Source organism: Gracilinanus agilis, chromosome 1 (genome assembly GCF_016433145.1).
Source record: "Gracilinanus agilis isolate LMUSP501 chromosome 1, AgileGrace, whole genome shotgun sequence".
NCBI lineage: Eukaryota > Metazoa > Chordata > Mammalia > Didelphimorphia > Didelphidae > Gracilinanus > Gracilinanus agilis.
The window spans coordinates 221,153,476-221,173,907 of NC_058130.1; the positions used below are offsets into that span (position 1 = coordinate 221,153,476).

Sequence of the window (20,432 nt, forward strand, 5' to 3'; positions counted from 1 at the left end):
CTAGCAGATTGGCTAAAATGAAAGAAGGGGAGAGTAATGAATGCTGGAGGGGATGTGGCAAAATCGGGACATTTATGCATTGCTGGTGGAGTTGTGAAATGATCCAACCATTCTGGCTGGCAATTTGGAACTATGCTCAAAGGGCTATAAAAGACTGCCTGCCCTTTGATCCAGCCATAACATTGCTGGGTTTGTACCCCAAAGAGATCATAGATAAACAGACTTGTACGAAAATATTTATAGCTACGCTTTTTGTAGTGGCAAAAAACTGGAAAATGAGGGTATGTCCTTCAATTGGGGAATGGCTGAACAAATTGTGGTATATGCGGGTGATGGAATACTATTGTGCTAAAAGGAATAATAAACTGGAAGAATTCAATGCAAATTGGAGAGACCTCCAGGACGTGATGCAGAGCGAAAGGAGTAGAGCCAGAAGAACATTGTACACAGAGACTGATATACTATGGTAAAATCAAATGTAATGGGCTCCTGTACCAGCAGCACTGCAATGACACAAGACAGCTCTGAGGGATTTATGGTAAAGATGCTACCCACATTCAGAGGAAGGACTGCAGGAGAGGAAACATATAAGATAAACAATTGCTTGAATGCATGGGCTGAGGCAGACATGAATGGGAAATAGACCCTGAACAAGGACGCATGTTACAACCAGTGAAAAAGTGCGTTGGCCATGGGTGGGGGGAGAGTGGTGGGGTGAAGGGGAAAGTAGGGGCATAAAGTATGTAAACAGGTTAAAAACGAATATTAATAAATGTCTAATAAAAAAAAACAATATGGTACTGGCTAAGAGACAGAAGGATGGATCAATGGAATAGGCTAGGGGTGAATGACCTCAGCAAGATAGTGTATGATAAACCTAAAGATCCCAGATTTTGGGACAAGAACCCACAATTTGACAAAAACTGCTGGGAAAAATTGGAAAACCGTATGGGGGAGATTAGATTTAGATCAGTGGTTCCCAAAGTGGGCGCCACCGCCCCCTGGCAGGTGCTGCAGCAATCTGGGGGGGGGAAGGGGCGGGGCGAGATGATGGCCACAGGTGCATTTATCTTTCCTATTAATTGCTATTAAAATTAAAAACAAAATTAATTTCCAGGGGCCCTAAGTAATATTTTTTCTGGAAAAGGGGGCAGTAGGTCAAAAAAGTTTGGGAACCACTAGTTTAGATCAACATCTCATACCCTATACCAAGATAAATTCAGAATAGGTAAATGACTTAAATATAAAGAAGGAAATTACAAGTAAATTATGTGAACACAGAATAGTATACCTGTCAGATCTATGAGAAAGGAAATAATTTAAGACCAAGCAAGAGACAGAGAATATTACAAAATGTAAAATGAATAATTTTGATTACATTAAATTAAAAAGGTTTTGCACAAACAAAACCAATGCAAACAAAATTAGAAGGAAAGCAACAAATTGGGAAAAAGCTTTATAAAAAAAAACCTTTGACAAAGGTCTAATTTCTCAAATTTATAAGGAAATAAGTCAATTGTACAAAAAATCAAGCCATTCCCCAATTGATAAGTGGGCAAAGGACATGAATAGGCAGTTTTCAGATAAAGAAATCAAAACTATCAATAAACACATGAAAAAGTATTCTAAATCTCTCACAATTAGAGAAATGCAAATTGAAAGAACTCTGAGGTACCACCTCACACTTAGGAGATTGGCCAATATGACAGTAAGGAAAAATAATAAATGTTGGAGCAGTTGTGGCAAAATTGGGACACAAATACATTGCTGGTGGAGTTGTGAATTGATCCAACCATTCTGGATGGCAATTTGGAACTATGCTCAAAGGGCTTTAAAAGACTGCCTGCCCTTTAATCCAGCCATACCATTGCTGGGTTGTATCCCAAAGAGATAACAAGGAAAAATAAGGAAAAAAAAGAAAAGAAAAATATAGCTGTGCTCTTTGTGGTGGCAAAAATTTGGAAAATGAGGGGGTGTCCGTGTCAATCCATTGGGAAATGGCTGAACAAATTGTAGTAACTGATGGTGATGGAATATTATTGTGCTGAAAGGAATGATGAAATGGAATGAGGAATTCCATGTGAACTGTAAAGACCTCCAGAAACTTATGCAGAGTGAAAGTGGCAGAACCAAGAGAACGTTGCACACAGAGACCGATACCAATGCAATGATGCAGGACAATACAGAGGGATTTATGAGAAAGAACACTATCCATATCCAGAGAAAGAACTGTTGGAGTAGAAACACAGAAGAAAAAGATATGATTGATCACATGGTTCGATGGGTAAAGGATTGGGGATTTGGACTTTAAATGCAAATGTGAATGACGATACATGTAAAACCCAGGAGAATTGCTTGTCAGCTAAGGGAGGGGGGAGGGAAAAAACACGAATTATGTAACCATGGAAAAATATTCTTAATTAATTGATTTTTTAAATAAATGGTTCCTCCAAAGCAAATGGATGATGTCCAGCTATTTACCTTTCCACCAGATACTAGAAATATTACTATATATTCAAATATATTATACCATGAAGGACTCTTATTCAATCAACTCTTCAACAAACAACAAATTTGTTTTCTGATACTTTAAAGTCCAAATAAGACAGATCTATCTAAAATAGGAACTAGCCATAAGAGAGGTTTCATAAGCAAGTACATCACTAATCTACATTTCACATAGCCTGTCTCACAGTATCTGTTTTAAATAAGCAGAAGATCTTAAGATTCATATTTTTGGTCCCTAAATTCACTCTTATTTAAAAAACAAAAACATAACCACCCAATAAAACAGCCTTCAAAGTATGTATTTAACTTACTATAGAATGACATGTAAAGAGTTTAATATCTTGGTTCTACTATAATTTAAACTTATTTCTAACTTTTTTATAGTTAGTACTCTTGAGCGGAATATTTGTATTGTAACAATGAATTTTTATTACAAATATACTATATTTCAGCTAACTTATAGGCTATTAAATAAGACTTTTTGGAGCTAGGTTCAATTTACAACATACATTTTTGAATGTGACCAAAGTGAAAATTTGTTTTTTCTTCATTGCATATTTGTTACAAAGGTGTGGATTTTCTTTTTCTTTTTTTCCTTTGGTGCAAGGGGAAAATAAATCCTTGTTAATTTTAAAAAATCAAAAATTGTTTAAGAAGTCCCTAAACTCCACTGTTTCTATGGGCAAATATATTTTAAGATTCTGTCAAAAAGGTCTTGAAACTTTTGGAATGAAATAATTTTCTTTATATGAATAGTACTGGAGCTACTAAATTATTTAAAACACTTCTTATACTCTGTCTTCCCAATCTTTTTTCCCCCTTTCTTCATGACAGCAAAGACTAAAACTGAATTTGGTCAATAAGCTTGCTTTTTTCAGAATAGCAATATTGGAACAAGTAACAGTCTCACTAGGGCATAATATTTTGCCTCCTTTTCATCACTCTTACCTATTGTATGTAACTTCCAAATCCCTCTCTGGCCTTTACTTCTCTCCTGAGTCCTAGTCTATTTTCACTGCTACCTCATAAAGTCACCTCAAACATATCCCTAAAGAAATACTCATGACTTTTATTATTATTATTATTATTTTTAATTTTAAACCCTTAACTTCTGTGTATTGACTTATAGGTGGAAGGAAGAGTGGTAAGGGTAGGCAATGGGGGTCAAGTGACTTGCCCAGGGTCACACAGCTGGGAAGTGTCTGAGGCCGGATTTGAACCTAGGACCTCTGGTCTCTAGGCCTGGCTCTCAATCCACTGAGCTACCCAGCTGCCCTACTCATGACTTTTACTCCAAGCTGGATCCCCTTCCTCTCTATTACTGTAATTATCATTTAATCAGGCTCAAAATCTTGGAAGTAATCCTTTTTTTTTTTAAGAATGTAAACTCCAGTAGAGATTATTTCATTATTTGGATTTTGTATTCCTCTAGCACAGAGCCTGATACATAATTATAATGGTAGCCTATTAGTTTCCCTGTCTCTAGTCAATCACTTTCCTAAGAACTTTACTTCATTTATAAAAATCTACTAAAAATTATCAATGGTTTCTTATTGCCTTTAGGATAAAGTTCAAATTCAGCCTAGCACAATCTGACTCAAATAACTTTTTTTCAAGATTATCTTCTAGTATTCCTTTACATAAATTGTCTTCTTCAAAATGGCCTTTTCACTGCCTACTAATCCTATCCTGTACTTGTATACCCTCCCAGGCCTTTACTTGGGCTATGTATTCACCCTTAAATGGAATGCTTTACCCTTCTCCATCTCAATCTCATTTATCCTTCCCTCCAGAGCCTTTCCTGACCATCCCAAGTATAATTGATCTATCCATTCTTAGTTTATGTGTAACTATAAATCTATACAAATGTTACTCTTTTGCAATACCCTAAGTGGCCAGCACAGAGCCTGAACATAAGTAAGTTCTTGATATTTGTGGATGCATGTAAGAATTAATGAGCATTTATTAAACATCTATCATGTTGTGCACTATGCTAGGTGATGATGGGAAACAAAGATAGAAGAGGTAACACATATATATTATATAGGGACAGAGATTGGACCTTTGATTTCACTGATATAAGAAACTTCTTACCAAGAATAACTTATAGCCTGAGGTCAAGACTTCTAAACCTCTTCTGGTCATAGGTCCCACAGTTTGGTGAAGCTGTCATGAACCTCTTCTCGGAATGCTTTTACATGCATAAAATATATAGGATTATAAGAGAAACTAATTATCAAATATTGAAAAATAATTATCAAATATTGAAAAAACCCAACAAATTCACATATTTTACACTCACAGGCTAAGAATACCTTAGAGAACTGCCTAGAGTCCTGAAAGTTTAGGTGATTTTCCTAACTAGAACATGTCAGAGGTGGGGCATGACCACTAATATTTCTGACTCCAAGGCTGGCTCTCTATCCAGTACCCCAGGGGGGCTGTCAGGTATAAAAATATGTATAATGTATATAAAATAAATACAAAGTAATTTTCCTTACAGGAGGGAGACACTTACAGGGAATCAAGAAAGGCTTCACAAAAAAAGGTGGTGTTTATGCTGAGCTCTGAAGGAAAATGGGGTTTCTAAGAAGAAGAAAAAGAGTGCATTCCAGGCATGGAAGACAGTCTGTGCAAAGATGACATAAGGAAGGGAATCTCATGTGTGAGGACAGGCCAGAAAGGTAGTTTTTAGCTGAACTGTAGAGGAAGGGAACACTATTTATCAAATATTGGAGATAAGTCAAGAATAAAGAGGCTCAAGAAAAGGCTATCAGAACTGGCAATTAGGAAATCACTGGTAACTTTCAAAAGAGCATTCTGAATACTGAGATGCAATTCAAAAGCTAGACTGCAAGGCACTAAGAAAGGAGAGAAGATTAAAGTCAAGCAATAATGGTGGACAGCTTTTTCTAGGAGTTTGGTTCTATGAGCATAGAGAAATGCAGGAAAATAGTTTGAAGAATAGGTAGGTTCTCGTGAGTCTTTTGGGGATTTTTTTAGGAAGAAGGTCATCAAGGCATATGTGTAGGCAGCAGGGAAAGAGTCAATAGGAAGAGAGAAGATGGGCAAAAAGGGAAAGCAAAAATATTTATTAAACATGTACTCTCTGTCAGGCAAAGTGCTTTACAAATATTATGATTGTGTTAGCAATTTGAAGAAGAGACAGGAAGGTATGGGATCCAGGATATATGTTTAGAAGAGTAGACCTGGGTGAGGAAAAGGGCCATCTCTTTATCAGAGATTGCAGTAAAAAGAGAGAACAGGGAATAATAATAATATCAGGTAGTTTTGAAATACAGAAAAGAGAAATAGAATAAGAGAAAGAAGAATGGCATCTATATTTTCAGCAAAATATAAATCAAAGTCCTTTAAGAGTGGAAAGCAAGGATGGAAGGAAGGCTTTAAAAGAAAAGGTATGGAACAGCCTCTATAGAAAAGAAATTCAAAATTAATTAAGGAAGGACTAAGTGAGAGGCCAGTTGAGATTAGATAACATAAATTAGTATTTTTAGCACAGTTGCCCGACTTCCTCTAGTACAACACATAAGGAGTGGAGAAAGTGATGGTAGAAGTAATCCAGGGTTGAAATTTGGCAAAGCATGAGAGGTGATAGGACACAGTGGCAAGGGTCTTGAGCGTAGAGAAATACAGTGCTGAAATGGTTATCTACAGTGCTGAGAATGAGAAGTGAAGAAAGTGAAGCAAAAACAATGGTAATAGTCTGGGAGAATACAGAGAGTTAGAAGGACTAAAGATCATGGTGGGTGTAAAGAATAAGTTTTTAGAGAAGGGATGGCACACAGAGAGATGGAATTATAAGATATGATCAGATAAACAAATTTCAGAATTCTCAACATGGAAGAAGAAAAAAGTCATACTTTAATATTCGTGGGTTTCATATTTGTGATGTTGGTTATTTGTGGGTTGATCACTGATAATCAAATGGACATTTTTGGAGATTTGAGGCATACTATCACAGATGACACATGGTTGTAAAGAAAACAAAAAATTGGTCATAAATTCATCTGTTATCACTTAATAGAATAAGTATATGTACATTTGTTACAGTTACATTTTGAGTGCACTCAAATGTAATAGACTTTTCTACTAGTAGCAATGTAATGAACCAGAACAATTTTGAGGGACTTATGAGAAAGAATGATATCCAAATCCAGAGAAAGAACTGTGGGAGTAGAAATGCAGAAGAAAAACATGACTGATCGTGTGGTTCGATGGGGATATGATTGGGGTTTTAGCTTTAAAAGATCACTCTATTGCAAATATGAATAATATGGAAATAAGTTTTGAACAATGGTACATGTATAACCCAGTGGAATTGCCTGTCAGATCCAGAGAGGGGAGGGAATAATCATGAATCATGTAACCATGGAAAAAGTCTAAATAAATTAAAAAATAAATAAAGTTTCAGTGCATTTCTTTGGGAACTCCACCTCTTTGTTTCTCTACATCCAGGCTCAGTCCCATGATTTCTTCTCTTAGTGATCACTGAAGAGGAGAAGAAGATCTGTTAAGGCTATGAAGCCTCTGCATAGTATGAGATACTATTCTCCCCATAGAAACTGCAACTTTTTTAGGGGTGCAGTGTACTGTTCTACTTGTTTTATAAGTTAAATAAGTATGATCAGAATTATTAAAAATAAAGGTTTGGAGTGGAGCCTAGAGTTATCAAAGGTTTTTCACATTTGTGGGGGTCCTGTACCCTTAGCCCCCATAAATGATGAGAGATGGTTATATTTATATATGATATATGAGAGATCAAAGGTGAGATCACTTATTTATTCTATATGTGGCTGTGGTACAACAGAAAAGGTCATGGGAATTAATAAGACTGAGAAACCAGGAGACTAGGAGTTTACTTTCAGGGAACATTAGCATGTATGTTGTAGCTTCCTAGTGCAAGAGGGAGTTGGGGAGAAAGGAAAGGAAAGATCATAAAGTATCAAATCCCTTAAGAAAGTAAGAGAAATGACCAGTAGAATAGTGAGATTGGAATCTAGATTAAATGATATAACTGGATAGAGTGAATCTCAAAGCAAGAGAGGTTGCTAACAATGGAGGGAGAGGCTGGAATTTACAAGAAGTTAAAAGTCTATTGTTCAGTACTGAGGAATAAGTGGGATTGTAAAATTTCCACTCTAATCCATCTCCTTTAAGACAACCCTTCAAATACTTAAGAATAGGTCTTCACTGAGTGAAGTTACACAGTTACCATTTCTAGCTTTTTTTCAGTAAGGTTAATTTCAGCAAAAAAGATGATATAAATAAAATTTTATTGCTGGTAATCCAAAACAGAGGATCTTAGATACTGTTGGTAAATAAAAAAATTAAAGAGCAGTGACTTCCTGATCAACAAAACTGATATGGGCACAGTCTAACTACACCTGGAAAGAGCTTCTATTACCGTGGCTGTGAAACTTGATCTAATGTTCCAGGTGAACAGCCTCGCTGTGATTACATTAGAAATAGCAAAGCCTCATGAAATGACCCCTCTCCCACATTTCTTGCTTGATTTAACCAACTGAGTTTCTACTCTACTTTTTCTCATTCTCTAAAGATAGGTCATGGTCTAGAGTTGAACAGCTCCATATTAAAATTCAACAGCTGTCATTTTGCTCAATATACACAGCAGCAAGTGTCACAAAGCCAAATGTTACCTTTTATTTATAGCAAAGCTAGAAACCCCACCATGTGAGTCCTCTTTCCCTACAACTATTTATGAATATATTTAATGTATTACACATACAAATATACATACTATGTACATAAATGTAATTTAGTAGTGACCCAAGGAAATATTAGTTTATTTCAAAATTGAATTATAAATTGTGCAGTGAAATTTCATATAAACACAATCTTAAAGCATTATAGAATGCTAATTATTATTTTTACATGTCAATATATACTCACATATACATTTATATACATTTTATACTAATGAAGTAATTCTTGAACTTTTTGATTCTTTTTAAGCAATAGATGCCAAAGAAGTTCATTTGACTTAATTATGTCACATAGTGTACCTTTGGTACATTTCCTTTGCTGCAATTTACAAAAAATTAGAGAATAGGCAGAAAAGTTTCTATGGATACATCACTGCTAAAAATTATGATTAAAAATTCACATACTGAATATTTTCAATGCAAATCCTAACAGAATCATATAATTTAAGAAATGGAAGAGATCTTAGCAGCCATATAGTCTAGGCTATACACAGTAGGAATATCCACTGTACCCTCCTTGACAAATGAATCCATAGTCCAGACTATGCATGAAGACATCCCAAGGAAGAGAAAGCCACAATCTCTTGTGAAAGCCCATTTCCCCCTTGGGCAGTTCAAACTGTTATTAAATTTTTCCTGATAGCAAGCTTAAATTTGCCCCTGCAAATTTCCACTCTAATCCATCTCCTTTAAGACAACCCTTCAAATACTTAAGAATAGGTAGGTCTTCACTGAGTCCTCTCTAGGCTACCTATGCTTATTTCTTTCAATGAGTCTTTATACATGTGCTCAAGGCCCCTGATCATCCTAGTTGCTTTCTTCTAGGCATTCTACAGTGTATAGAGTGCTAGGCCTGGAGTCAGGAAGATCTGAGTTCAAATTTAACCTCAAATACTTACTAGCTGCGTGACCATAGACAAGTCCCTTAAACCTGTTTGCTTCAGTTTCTTTTTTTGTCTGGAGAAGAAAATAGCAAATACTCCAGTATCTTTGCCAAATCAAACTCAAATGGGGTCATGAAGAATTGGACACGACTGAAATGACTAAACAACAAAAAAGCCCAGAACTGAACATAAAATTCCAGATGAAGTCTGACAAGAACAGAGTTAGTGGGACTAACACCTGTTTATTTCTGGAAGCTATTCCTCTCTTAATATAGCCCAAGATCTCATTAGCTTTTTTGGCTGCCACATTGCATGTATTGACTCATATTGTGCTTGAAGTCCACTAAAACTTCTAGATCTCTTTTAGAACAATTGCTTTCTATTCATGTTGTCTGTCCTCATTTTATACTTGTAAAGTTGATGTTTTTATATCCAAGTATAAGGTATAAATTCCTATTGAATTTAATTTTATTAGATTCAATCTAATGTTTTACTCAGAGGTGTCAAACACAGCCACATGCATCCCACAACACTCCAGACTGTGGCCCCAAATACATTAAAATGTAATTGGGAAATATTTTACAAAATAAATAAAAATACAGTGAGTGCTGATAAATAAGAGATAAAATTAATATGTGATTTTCTAAGTTAGTACATGGCCTGCAGCATTCCTTATGTATAGTTAATGGCAAGTTTCTATTTGAGTGTGACACTATTCTAGACTATCAAGATTTTTTTGGAGTCTGACTGGGCCTTTCACTATCTCTCCCAACTTTGTGTCATCTGCAAATCTGATGAGAATACCATCTATACTGGAGCTTCATCCAGCAAAAACAATAAATGTGCACATCCCTCAAAACTGTCTTGGGCCCTTTTCTTCTCCTATGTTCTTTCAATTGGTGATCTCATCAGTTCTCGTGATTTTAATTATCATCACTATATAGATGATTCTCAAATATATTTATCCAGGCCTTCACACCCAGTTTCACATCTCAACTGCCTATCAGACATCCTAAACTAAATGTCCTGTATTCATCTTAAAACCAACATGTCCAAAATAGAATTCATTCCTTTTATCCTTCAAATCTTTTCTTCTTACCAATTTCCCATTACTGTTAGTAGAATCACCACCAACTCAGTCATGAAGGCTTCCTACCTAGATATCATCCATGATTCTTCATTGCTACTCATCCCTCATATCCAATCAGATGTTGAGTTCTGTAGTTTTTGTTTTCATAATATCTATGTTTCCTTATCTGATACTACAACCACTTTGATATAGGCCCTCATCACCTGATGCTTAGATATTACAATAGTCTAATTAGTATTTTCTGTGCTTCAAGTGACTCCTCATTTCCATCTATCCTCTACTCTGCTGTCAAATTGATCTTCTGGAACACAGATTTGACCATATCACCCTTTTATAAAATTCAATGGCTCCTCTCATCTCCAGGATCAAATATAAAATTCTCTGTTTGGTTTTTAAAGTCCTTCATAACCTGATGCCTTCCCATCATCCTCCTTTCCATGTAACAATGGCTTCCTTGCTGCTTCTAACAAGACATTCCATTTCTGGACATTAAGCATTTTCACTGGCTGTCCAACCATGCCAAGAATTCACTCTGTCCTCATCTCTGCTTTCTAGTTTCCCTAGCTTCCTTCAGATCTCAGCTAAAGCCCAACCTTCTTGCATGCAGCCTTTCTTTATACTTCTTAATCTTAGTGTTCTCCCTTTACCTTCTAATTTAGCTTTTATATATCTTGTACATAGTTGTTTGCATGTTTGTCTCTCTCATTTAAATGACTGTGAGCTCCTTGAGAGTAGGGACTGTTTTTCTGCCTTTTGAAATATTCCTAGTGTTTAGCATACTAAATAATGACTAAATGACTGACTAAACAGCACAGGGTAAAGCACAGATCCCAGAGGTGCTTAAGGATAAATTTGATCTTTAGTGATTTTTAGATACACTCTTTGCACTTGTCAATTCTTCTCTGGTATTCTAATAACAATCTTGGCCTTGCCTCCCCTAAAGCAAGGAGTGACTAAGGCCCTGCCAAATTTTGCCTCTTGAAATAGAAAATCTGCTATATCTCTAATTGGAATAGTTTTGTAAAATAATCTACCAAAGGCGATACAAAGTGAATAATATACAAATACTTGGAAAAATCTGAATACCAACAAAGCATGCTCAGGAAAACACTTGACAACCAGAGGAAAATAAATGTAGCACATAAATCATTAACAAATAATTTAAGATGTAAATAAGAAACTTACCACCTACATTCAGTCTTGTTACTACATAGCCTTATCTCTTGGGCTACTTAGAGGAAAGGTATAAAAGAAGGTCACTGTGTGAATAATTACCCATTCAAACTGCATGATTAAGCTGTAATTTACACTATAACAATAACAGTTTCATAAACATCAGCACTTCATTAGTTGCCTGAGTAGAATGACTGAGAGGTCATAATATGAGCCACTAGGTAAACTATACAAAAGCCATGAAATGGATAAAAATTAATTTTCAGAAGCTGTCCTATTATAATAGCTACATCACCCTAATGACAACCAGAAGAGTTCTTATCCTTTAAGCTGGAACTACAAGTAGTTACACCATTTGGACAAGATTTCCATGAGGAAGTAAGTTTTTTTGTTCATTTCAAAGGTGATTTTGAGATGTTGGGAGGAATTTCAAATATAATTATTACTAGTCAAATCCTCCCTTTGGTTCTCAACTAAATGAAAAACTTAATAAACTGTCAACTTCTAAATACACCTAAAAAATCTGAGTTAAATGAACTGTAGAGAACATACTGTTTCAATACCTATATCAACTTGAAAACCTCAGAATGCTTGAAAAAAAAGATAAATTCAATCTGGAAGAAACAAAACATCAGTTATTAAAGCTATCAAATAACTTCAGTTTAATGAATTAGGAGAAAGCCTTCCTGTTCTGAAAACCTCTATCTGCTCCAGCAAAGCATAAAACCGGTCGCTTCTCATTTCTTATATTTGCTTGTTTCCCAATAAGCACTAAATTACTGCTAAAAATGACTATGTAGTCTCTCCTCATACTGAACAATAACAGTTAAAATCAACTTTCATTGTGAAGCAAATATACATCATATAATATATATGTATAATATACATAAAGAACAAGGATAAAAAAAAAATTCTGCTCTGTTGTGAGATGAACAGTGCAGTAACAAAGCTTCTTAGATGAGCCTAGACTTCCTGACATTTCTTTTCACATCTAACTTTTCAGAAAATTATACAAAAAAGCTGTGACAATCAAATGTTTCAATAATAATGATCATTTTATGAACTTAGAAGCTAACATGATTCTATAGCATTTATTTTCTTTCCTTTCCTTTTTTTGGGCCAATCTCCATTTGTTATTTGTCTGCTAATATCCTAGGTTCCCAACCCTCCTCCTCCACAACTCACTGCAAGGGCTGCTCACCAGTTGTCTACCTCTATCACAAAGATCAATAAAATAAAATCACGGATCTGTCCAACCCTCATTCCCGCATCTTTACTGTCAACTTTACTTAAAATTAAGTTTGTTTGCCTAAAGACTTTGTTACTGTAGGATACATAGATTTCTATTTTTCTACTACTATTAGTCGCTTTAATTAACAAAAATGAAATTAAGAGTAATTTTTTAAATGATTACTTAGATTACTGATAATGTTCCTCATGCCAAAATATCTTTTGGACAACTGAGGTTATCACCTTTGAAAAATGGAGTTATTATTGATCAGATTTTGAATTATTATAATTTTAAATTTCTTATTGATGGTAAGGCAGGAAAAATCCAGCTACTTAAGTAATAGTTTAGTTAGCTGTGATCTACCATTACATCTTGGAAGTGTTCCAGGATTCCCCAACAGGGAAATACAACTGAGAATGACAAACAAGTCCTCCTCCCCCTTTACGTACAAGCCATTTACCCAGCAGATCTCAAATTTTAGGGGAAACAAAAAGTAACTCTTCCTCATAAACAGATGAGAATCTTGGGCTTAAAGAAATGAGAGAAATTAGTCTGTGACATTTCTGGTCCTCTTTCCTGATCTATAATCTCACATTACCAACAACCAATTAGACATCAATTCCTTCAACTTTTAACATATGAAATAGTCCATTCCACTTGTCAAGGAAAACCCCTCAACATATCTACTTCATGCCGTTATATCTTGTCTCCTCTAGAAGATTACTCCTTCCATCACCCTATCTCACTAATCTTCAATCTTTCCTTGTCTACTAAGTGCTTTCCTGCTGCTTGCAAACACACTTAAGTATTACCTAGCTTTTTAAAAAAAATCTTTACTTGATCCTGACCATGTCCCCCTAAATGACAGTCCTATATTTCTCCTCCCATTTATGGCCAGACTCCTTTCAAAAGCAATCTACAACTGGTGCCTCTACTCTCTTCTAAACCCTATGAAGTCTACCTTTCCAATCTTATTATTTAACTAAAACTACTCTCTCCAAAGATCTTTCAACTCTTAAACTTCATGGCATTTTCTCAACCCTCAACTATCTTTCTTTCTTAAATCCTTACCTTCCACCTTACAATCAATACTATGTATTGGTTCCAAGGCAGAAGAGTGGTAAGGACTAAATGACTTGCCCAAGATCACACAGCTAGGAAGTATTTGAGGTCAAATTTGAACCTAGGACCTCCCGTCTCTAGACCTGGCTCTCAATCCACTGAGCTACCCAGCTGCCCCCTAAACTTCAACTTTCTTGACCTCTCTGCAGACTTTGATACAAACACTCTTTTGCTGGCTCCTCTTTTGCTAGGCTTTTGTGACACTATGCTTTCCTGATTCTCCTCCTACCAGTCAGAATGCTCCTTCTTAGTCTCCTTTCCTGGATCTTCATTCACATACCTGTGAGTGTCCCCCAAGAGTCTGTTCTGGACTCTATTCTCTATACTATTTCACTTGGTGATCTCATCAGCTCCCATGGATTCAATTATCATCTCTACCCAGATAATTCTTAGATCTATTTTCAAGACCTAACTTCTATCCTAACTTGACCTTGTTTCTATGTATTAGACATCTAAAACTGAATGTTCTGTAGACATCTTAAACTCAATAAGCCCCCTATCCCCATACAATGTCATTATCTTTCTTCCAAAATCCTTCCCTCTTCTGAACTTCCCTTTTACTGCTGAGGTCACCATCTTCTTTTTAGCCACCCAGACTCCCAATCTAGATATTATTCCTGACTCCCCAGTCACCCTCCCCCCAATCCAATTTGTTGCTAAATCCTGTTGATCATACCTTCACAACATCTCATATTTCGCCTTTTCTCTACTCACACAGCCACCACACTGGTACAAGACTGTATTTGCTCATACCAGGCTAATACAAAAACCTTGTGGTTGGTCTTCAAACCTCAAGTCTCTTTCCCCCTCCAGTTCTTCGTCCAGTTCCCAAAGTCACTTTCCTAAAGTGCAGGTTTGACTGTATTACTCCCCAACCCAAAGTCCCATGGCTCTCTATTACTTTCAAGTTCAAATATAAAATGCTGTTTAGTATTATAGTTCTTTACAACTCAGCCCCTTCCTACTTTCCCAGAATTTTTATACCATATTCCCTTTGACATAACTAAAATGAGCAATACTGGCTGTCTTGCTATGCCTTGCACACAGTGCTCCATCTCCTTCCTCCACAACTTTTCACTTGCTGCCCCCATGCCTAGAATGCTCTCCTTCCTTTATCTTAGTCTCCAAGTTTCACTCAAATTCGACCTTCTGCAAAAGACCTTTTGAAACCTCTCAATTGCTTTTGCCTTCCCTCTAAGATTACTTCCAACTTACTAAGTACAGATAACATACATTCTAGAGACCTAAAACACAGGTAACCAGGACTCAATTTCAGTGAGGGGCCCCATACCCGTGGTGAAGCTACGGAATGCATGCTAGAGGGGGCACTAGTGTGGGCACACACCAGAGATCATTACTAGAAAGCCAGAGGGAGGCAGGGCCAGGCTGTGCCCCTCCCCATCTCCACTCAAGACTGAGGACATTTCTCATATCATTCGCCCCTCTAAAAGGTTTACCATCACTGTCCTAGAGTATAAAGAGAGGCAGCATGCCCTAAATGTGTTGGCAAACCTATGGCACACGTGCTCCACTCTCCACAGCACCTGAGGCCATTTTTCATATTGCCCAACTCTCTTCCCAGCAGCCCAATGGGAGCACTTCCTCCCTTCCCTGTCTGGGGAAAGAAGGTGGCTCACATGCAGCATGAGGGTTGCAGTTTGGGCATGTGGTTTCTAAAAGGTTCACCATTACTGAGAGGAAATCCTGGTGTCTAAGAAGTCTAAAGCCTATGAAGGAAGTGTAACAGAAGGATGTTAAGGAGATAAGGGAATAAAGGGAGGTGGACAAGATGCCCCAACCTGAATACTTAAATGTATTTTGTCCTTCAATTGTGAGCACCTTTGGGGCAGGGATGATATTTTTGTCTTTGTATGCCCAGGGCTACCTTACACATAGTCAATACTTTAAAAGTGCATGTTGTTTTAGGAAGATGATAAGCAGGATTTTGTTGGGAAAATGATAATGAACTTCTCTGAGAATTAAAAAAAATAAATGGACTTCAATTATTAGAAGAAAAATTCTGAGTAGACAAAAAGAACTCTTTCCTGCACTGCAGTAGTCTCCTGGGGAAAGTGTAGAATTTTCCTAAGGAGATCCCATCTGCTAAGAAAAGTTTATTGATGGTATAATCCTGCCAGAAGATGACTACTGAATTCCCTTCTGAATAGGAATTCCTCAATAAGGGATCACTTTAGATACTGAGCAAGTTTTTAATCACCAAAAACCATTATATTCAGCTTACCACTTTACAAAAATTAACTCTTTAAAGAAGAATAAGTAATATAATAAGAATATCAGTAAGGGATAAAATAATTTTAGGACTGGAACCCAAAACTTTCCTCTTCCACTGAAAGCTTTTTACCTAACTTAAAAATAACAAAGGCAAACACTACTTCAACAAAGAGCTTTTACTGGAATAAGGCTAAACTTTCTCCTCACATCCTAGAAATAGAAGTCTTAGATTTGCATCATTACCAATAAGAAAAAAAATGTGGATGTCTATTCTCTAGACAAATACAGAAAGTAAACCAAAAACAAAAGAAAAGAAATACTGCAATAATCACTCAGCTTAAAAATAGCAAAATTCTCTAATTATACCATTTTCACTTCTCATGTAGTTTTGGGTTATTTTCAATTTGTAATATTAAAATTTTGAAATCTCACCTAGGTTTTCATGAATTTACCTATTAAAATTCATTAAAACCTATTAAATGTTCATTAAAAAATTTCTTTTTCTACACATACAATTTAAAAATTTAATGTTTTGGTTTGATTATATCTTGAAATAGCTTTAAATCAATTCACATGTTACTATAATATGATGTCTTCAGTCAACTCCGAGCTCCCAAAGAGATTAATGAACTTTCATTTATATTCTGAGCAAAAAACACAACTACAAGGGGTAAATTTCCTATATCTCAGCAGCATTAATAATACAGAAGAACAAACACAAAATATATACAGGTGGGCCTATAAGACAGTTCCTATTCTTACAGTAATAGCCCCTTGATCTGAATTTTGAGAGGTTGATCTGTCTTTAATGATGTTTTAAAATCCACTTGCTTTAGCTTAATTTAAGTATTGTTCCAAACACATAACCATTGCAGTGCTGTCCTTGGATAACTGATTGAGAATTACAAACTTATCTTCCTTATAACAATTCTGGCTATGTGATTCTAGGTAGGTCACTTAACCTCCAGTCTCTAAGTTGTAAAGAAATTGCATTGGTATAGGAAGTTCTTCACTAGGTTCTCAAAATATGATCCAGAAGCTCCTAGAGATCCCCTTTCAGGGAGGTTGTAAGGTCAAAGCCATAAATACTAAGATATTTTCATTTTTAATTCAGTAAATATTGATATAAATAACCTTTTATTAACAAAAGTACTTTGGGTCAGGGTTGCCCCACCTCCTCCAATTTTTAAAGTCAAACAGGGTCCTAAGGCCAAAAGGTTTGAGAACTACTGCTCTATACCAAAGAAATCACAAGTCCAATACCTATAGCCCAGTGATTTCCAAAGTGGGTGCCACTGACCCCTGATGGGTGCTGCAGCAATCCAGGGAAGCAGTGATGGCCACAGGTGCATTTATCTTTCCTATTAATTACTATTAAAATTTTTTTTAAATTAATTTCCAGGGGAGCTAAGTAATATTTTTTCTGGAAAGGGGGCAGTAGGCCAAAAAAGTTTTTGGGAACCACTGCTATAGCCTTATCCTACACTAATTTTAGGTTTGGGTTTTTTCTCTCCATTATTGCCTTATTTCCAGCAATGTCTACAAACAGTTTAAATTTCACTTTTTAACTAAAAAGTGTATGATACCTATGGTACTACATTGACTAGTGCCTTTTAGAATACAATTTTTTAGCATTCTAGATTCTAGTATTTAGAATACTAATTTTTACTAGTCACCAGTTTTGTCTTTCTAAGACTATAATTTTTTTGATAAGGTTTTATTTATGAAACTGGAATTCTGAAAACTGTAAGGACATTCTACATGCCTGGAACTTTTCCTTCAGTCATTTCTACATTTTTCCTTTGCTATATACCTTTACAGACTGACTAGTTGAACAGAAACTCTACAAATAGCAGAAGGCCCCATAAGTAATACCAATCCAGGGACAAGAGACAGAATCAAGACAAAAACAACAACAACAACAACAAACAAACCAGAGATTATGAGCTAGTCTTTTTAGGTTTAACTGTATAAACTAGAAGCATTTACAGACACATAAGACTATGATATTGTTATGCTTGAATTTCAAAGTACTAACTACTTTTGTCATACATTTTGTAATTATGAGCTTTGCTAAAACCATGTAGCCAACAGGATCCAAACACTTTTCTATCAATAAGCAAAAAATCTGATGGTATAATTTTAAGTTATATGGTCTATGGAGGGGAGAGGGTGGTAGTGGTGATGTATCTTGGCAGAGAAGAAATGTCCTTCGCTGCTGCCATTTCTGAAAGAGCTAAAAACACTGCTGAATAGTAAGAAGCACTTCACAAGTTTGACAAGTAGTCATTTATGTTTATAAATCATTTTTAGAGATTAATATTTCACCATCCCCATAACATCTACTGAACTGACAATTTTAAAGTGAGCTCATTAACTTAAAAACCACTTCAGTTAGCTCTTCTGTTGCTTATATCAGCTAAAGAAAATGAATAGTCTTCTCTGAGAACCCATTCCCCAAAACACAAATTTTAGGATAGTGGGCTAGAAAACACTGATGGTAAAGACACTTCAGAGACTTAGAGCCTTGAAATTTCTAGCAGACTCTGCAGTTACTGGGAACCCTTGCAATTCTAATGTATTATTTTACTATGATATAACAGAACAAAAAATAGAACATAAATTAGGTTTATTATTATTGATTTGGGGTTTTAAAAAACAACAAAATTATAACACACTTCAAAGCGAAAACCTAAATCTACATGTAATTCAAAAGCTGTTAAGAAGTAGATAAAGATTTTGTGCAGAGTTCTGATATGCCACCATGCCTAGGACATCAGTTTTCCTAGCTTCCTTTCATCAGCAGACACTATTAACCCTGGCCTCCCTAGTTTTATTGCCCTGTTCTCTTTCAAAGCCTTGCCTGCTCTCACACTTCTTTGAGTATTAAACCTGTACTAATTCCATTCCCTCACTTTTCCATATCTCTCAAAACATATTTAAGTATTCATTTCAGGGCACTGTCTTGCTCACCTCTTCTTCTCCCTATATCCCCTTCACATCACATCCTTGTTACATTTCTTTCGAAGATCTCCTTCCCACTCCTCAGATTCCAGGATTTTCTTTCTTCAGGTCTCCTCATTGAAACCCAAAGTCCTGTTTATCTACATTCTGGATCTCTTGGGGGCCCCTCCATGCCCCATCAATCCCCAATTACTTTCTACTTTCTCAGATTCCTTGCACCTCTTCTTCCCTCCCTTCTCCATCCCTAAGACAGTGAGGTTAAAGCCAGGCCCTCTCCATTTCTGGATAAATCAAGTCTACATTAAGGTCTCCTCCTCACCAATCATTCCTCCTCAGCTCCACCTCCCCTCATTTCCTCACTCAGCCCTGTGGACTCTTCTCATTTTCTTACCCAACCTTGGTCTCCTCTTTTCAAGCAGAGTCTCTCCTCCTCAGCCTCAGTAGCCTCCACCTTCTCCTCAGCCCTGGTCTTTCTTCATTGTTCTCATATCTAGCCTCTTTCCTGATCTCTCTTCTCATCTCATTCTCCTCCTCAGTCCTAGTCTCTCCTCTTGATCTTTTCCTTCCTCAAACCTGGTGTGTTCCCCTTATTCTCCTCCCCAGTTCAGGATAACCCTACTGATCTCATTTTTTTCTCCTACTCAATTGGTTTCTCAGCTAGTTTCTCCTCATTCTCCTTCTTTGCTCTGGTTTCCCTTCTGACTTCTTGACTTCTCTGACATCCTCAGCCCTTATGTCTCTTCCTTAGCTTGGTCTCCTCTCCTTTTTCCTTCTCAGCCTTAGTCTCCTCTTCTGATCTCTCCCCTCGGTCTCATTCTCATCTCTGGTTTCTCCTGATCCCTTTTTAGCTTTTTCTCCTCCTCAATCCCAGTCTCTCTTCCTCTTCAGCCCCACTCTTCCCTCCCTCCTCAATCTCCTCCTCAGCCGCAGTGTTTGCTTCTTTCTCATCTCTCCCTTTCTCAGTTCTCAACTCTCTCCTCCTCGGCTCCAGTGTCTCTTTAGCTCTCATCTCTCCCCTCCTAATCCCCAGTGTGTCTCTCCTCCTCATCTCTCCCTTTCTCAGCTCTCATTTCTCCCTGCTTCAGTTCTCATCTCTCTCTGCCTCAGCCCCAGTGTCTCTTCTCCTCGCTCACATCTCTCCCTTTCTCAATTCTCATCTCTCCTCAGTCCCAGTGTCTCTCTTTTTCTCCTCTATTTTTCAAATCTCATCTGTCCCCTTCTCAACTCCAGTGTCTATCCCCTCCTCAATTCTCATCTCTCCCCTCCTCAGCACTCCCCGCACCCCGGCCCGGCCCAGCCCGCAGCCCCGCCCCCTGCCCGCTCACCGGCGGACTCCCCGGTGTTGATCCAGTCGGGGTTGGCGATGCTGGCGATGGCGAAGATGTCCGCGGCCAAAAAGAGACATCCTGAGATGATGGTCAGTTTATCCATCTCCCCGTCCCCACTCCCCCCTCCCCCCCTCCCCCCGGCCCCGGGACTCGCCG

General features: G+C 37.0%; 1 protein-coding gene across 2 annotated transcripts in view; it reads right to left on the minus strand.

Moving 5' to 3' along the window:
• MOSMO (modulator of smoothened) overlaps positions 1 to 20,379 on the minus strand; it is a 92,204-nt gene extending 71,825 nt beyond the window's left edge. Inside the window, exon 1 of one of the 2 annotated variants that reach the window (XM_044660244.1) lies at positions 20,274 to 20,379. In XM_044660244.1, the coding sequence (XP_044516179.1) occupies positions 20,274 to 20,379 (106 nt within the window). The remainder of the gene's footprint in view (positions 1 to 20,273) is intronic. The other variant, XM_044660250.1, reaches the window with a different exon arrangement.
• Positions 20,380 to 20,432: the final 53 nt, after the last annotated feature.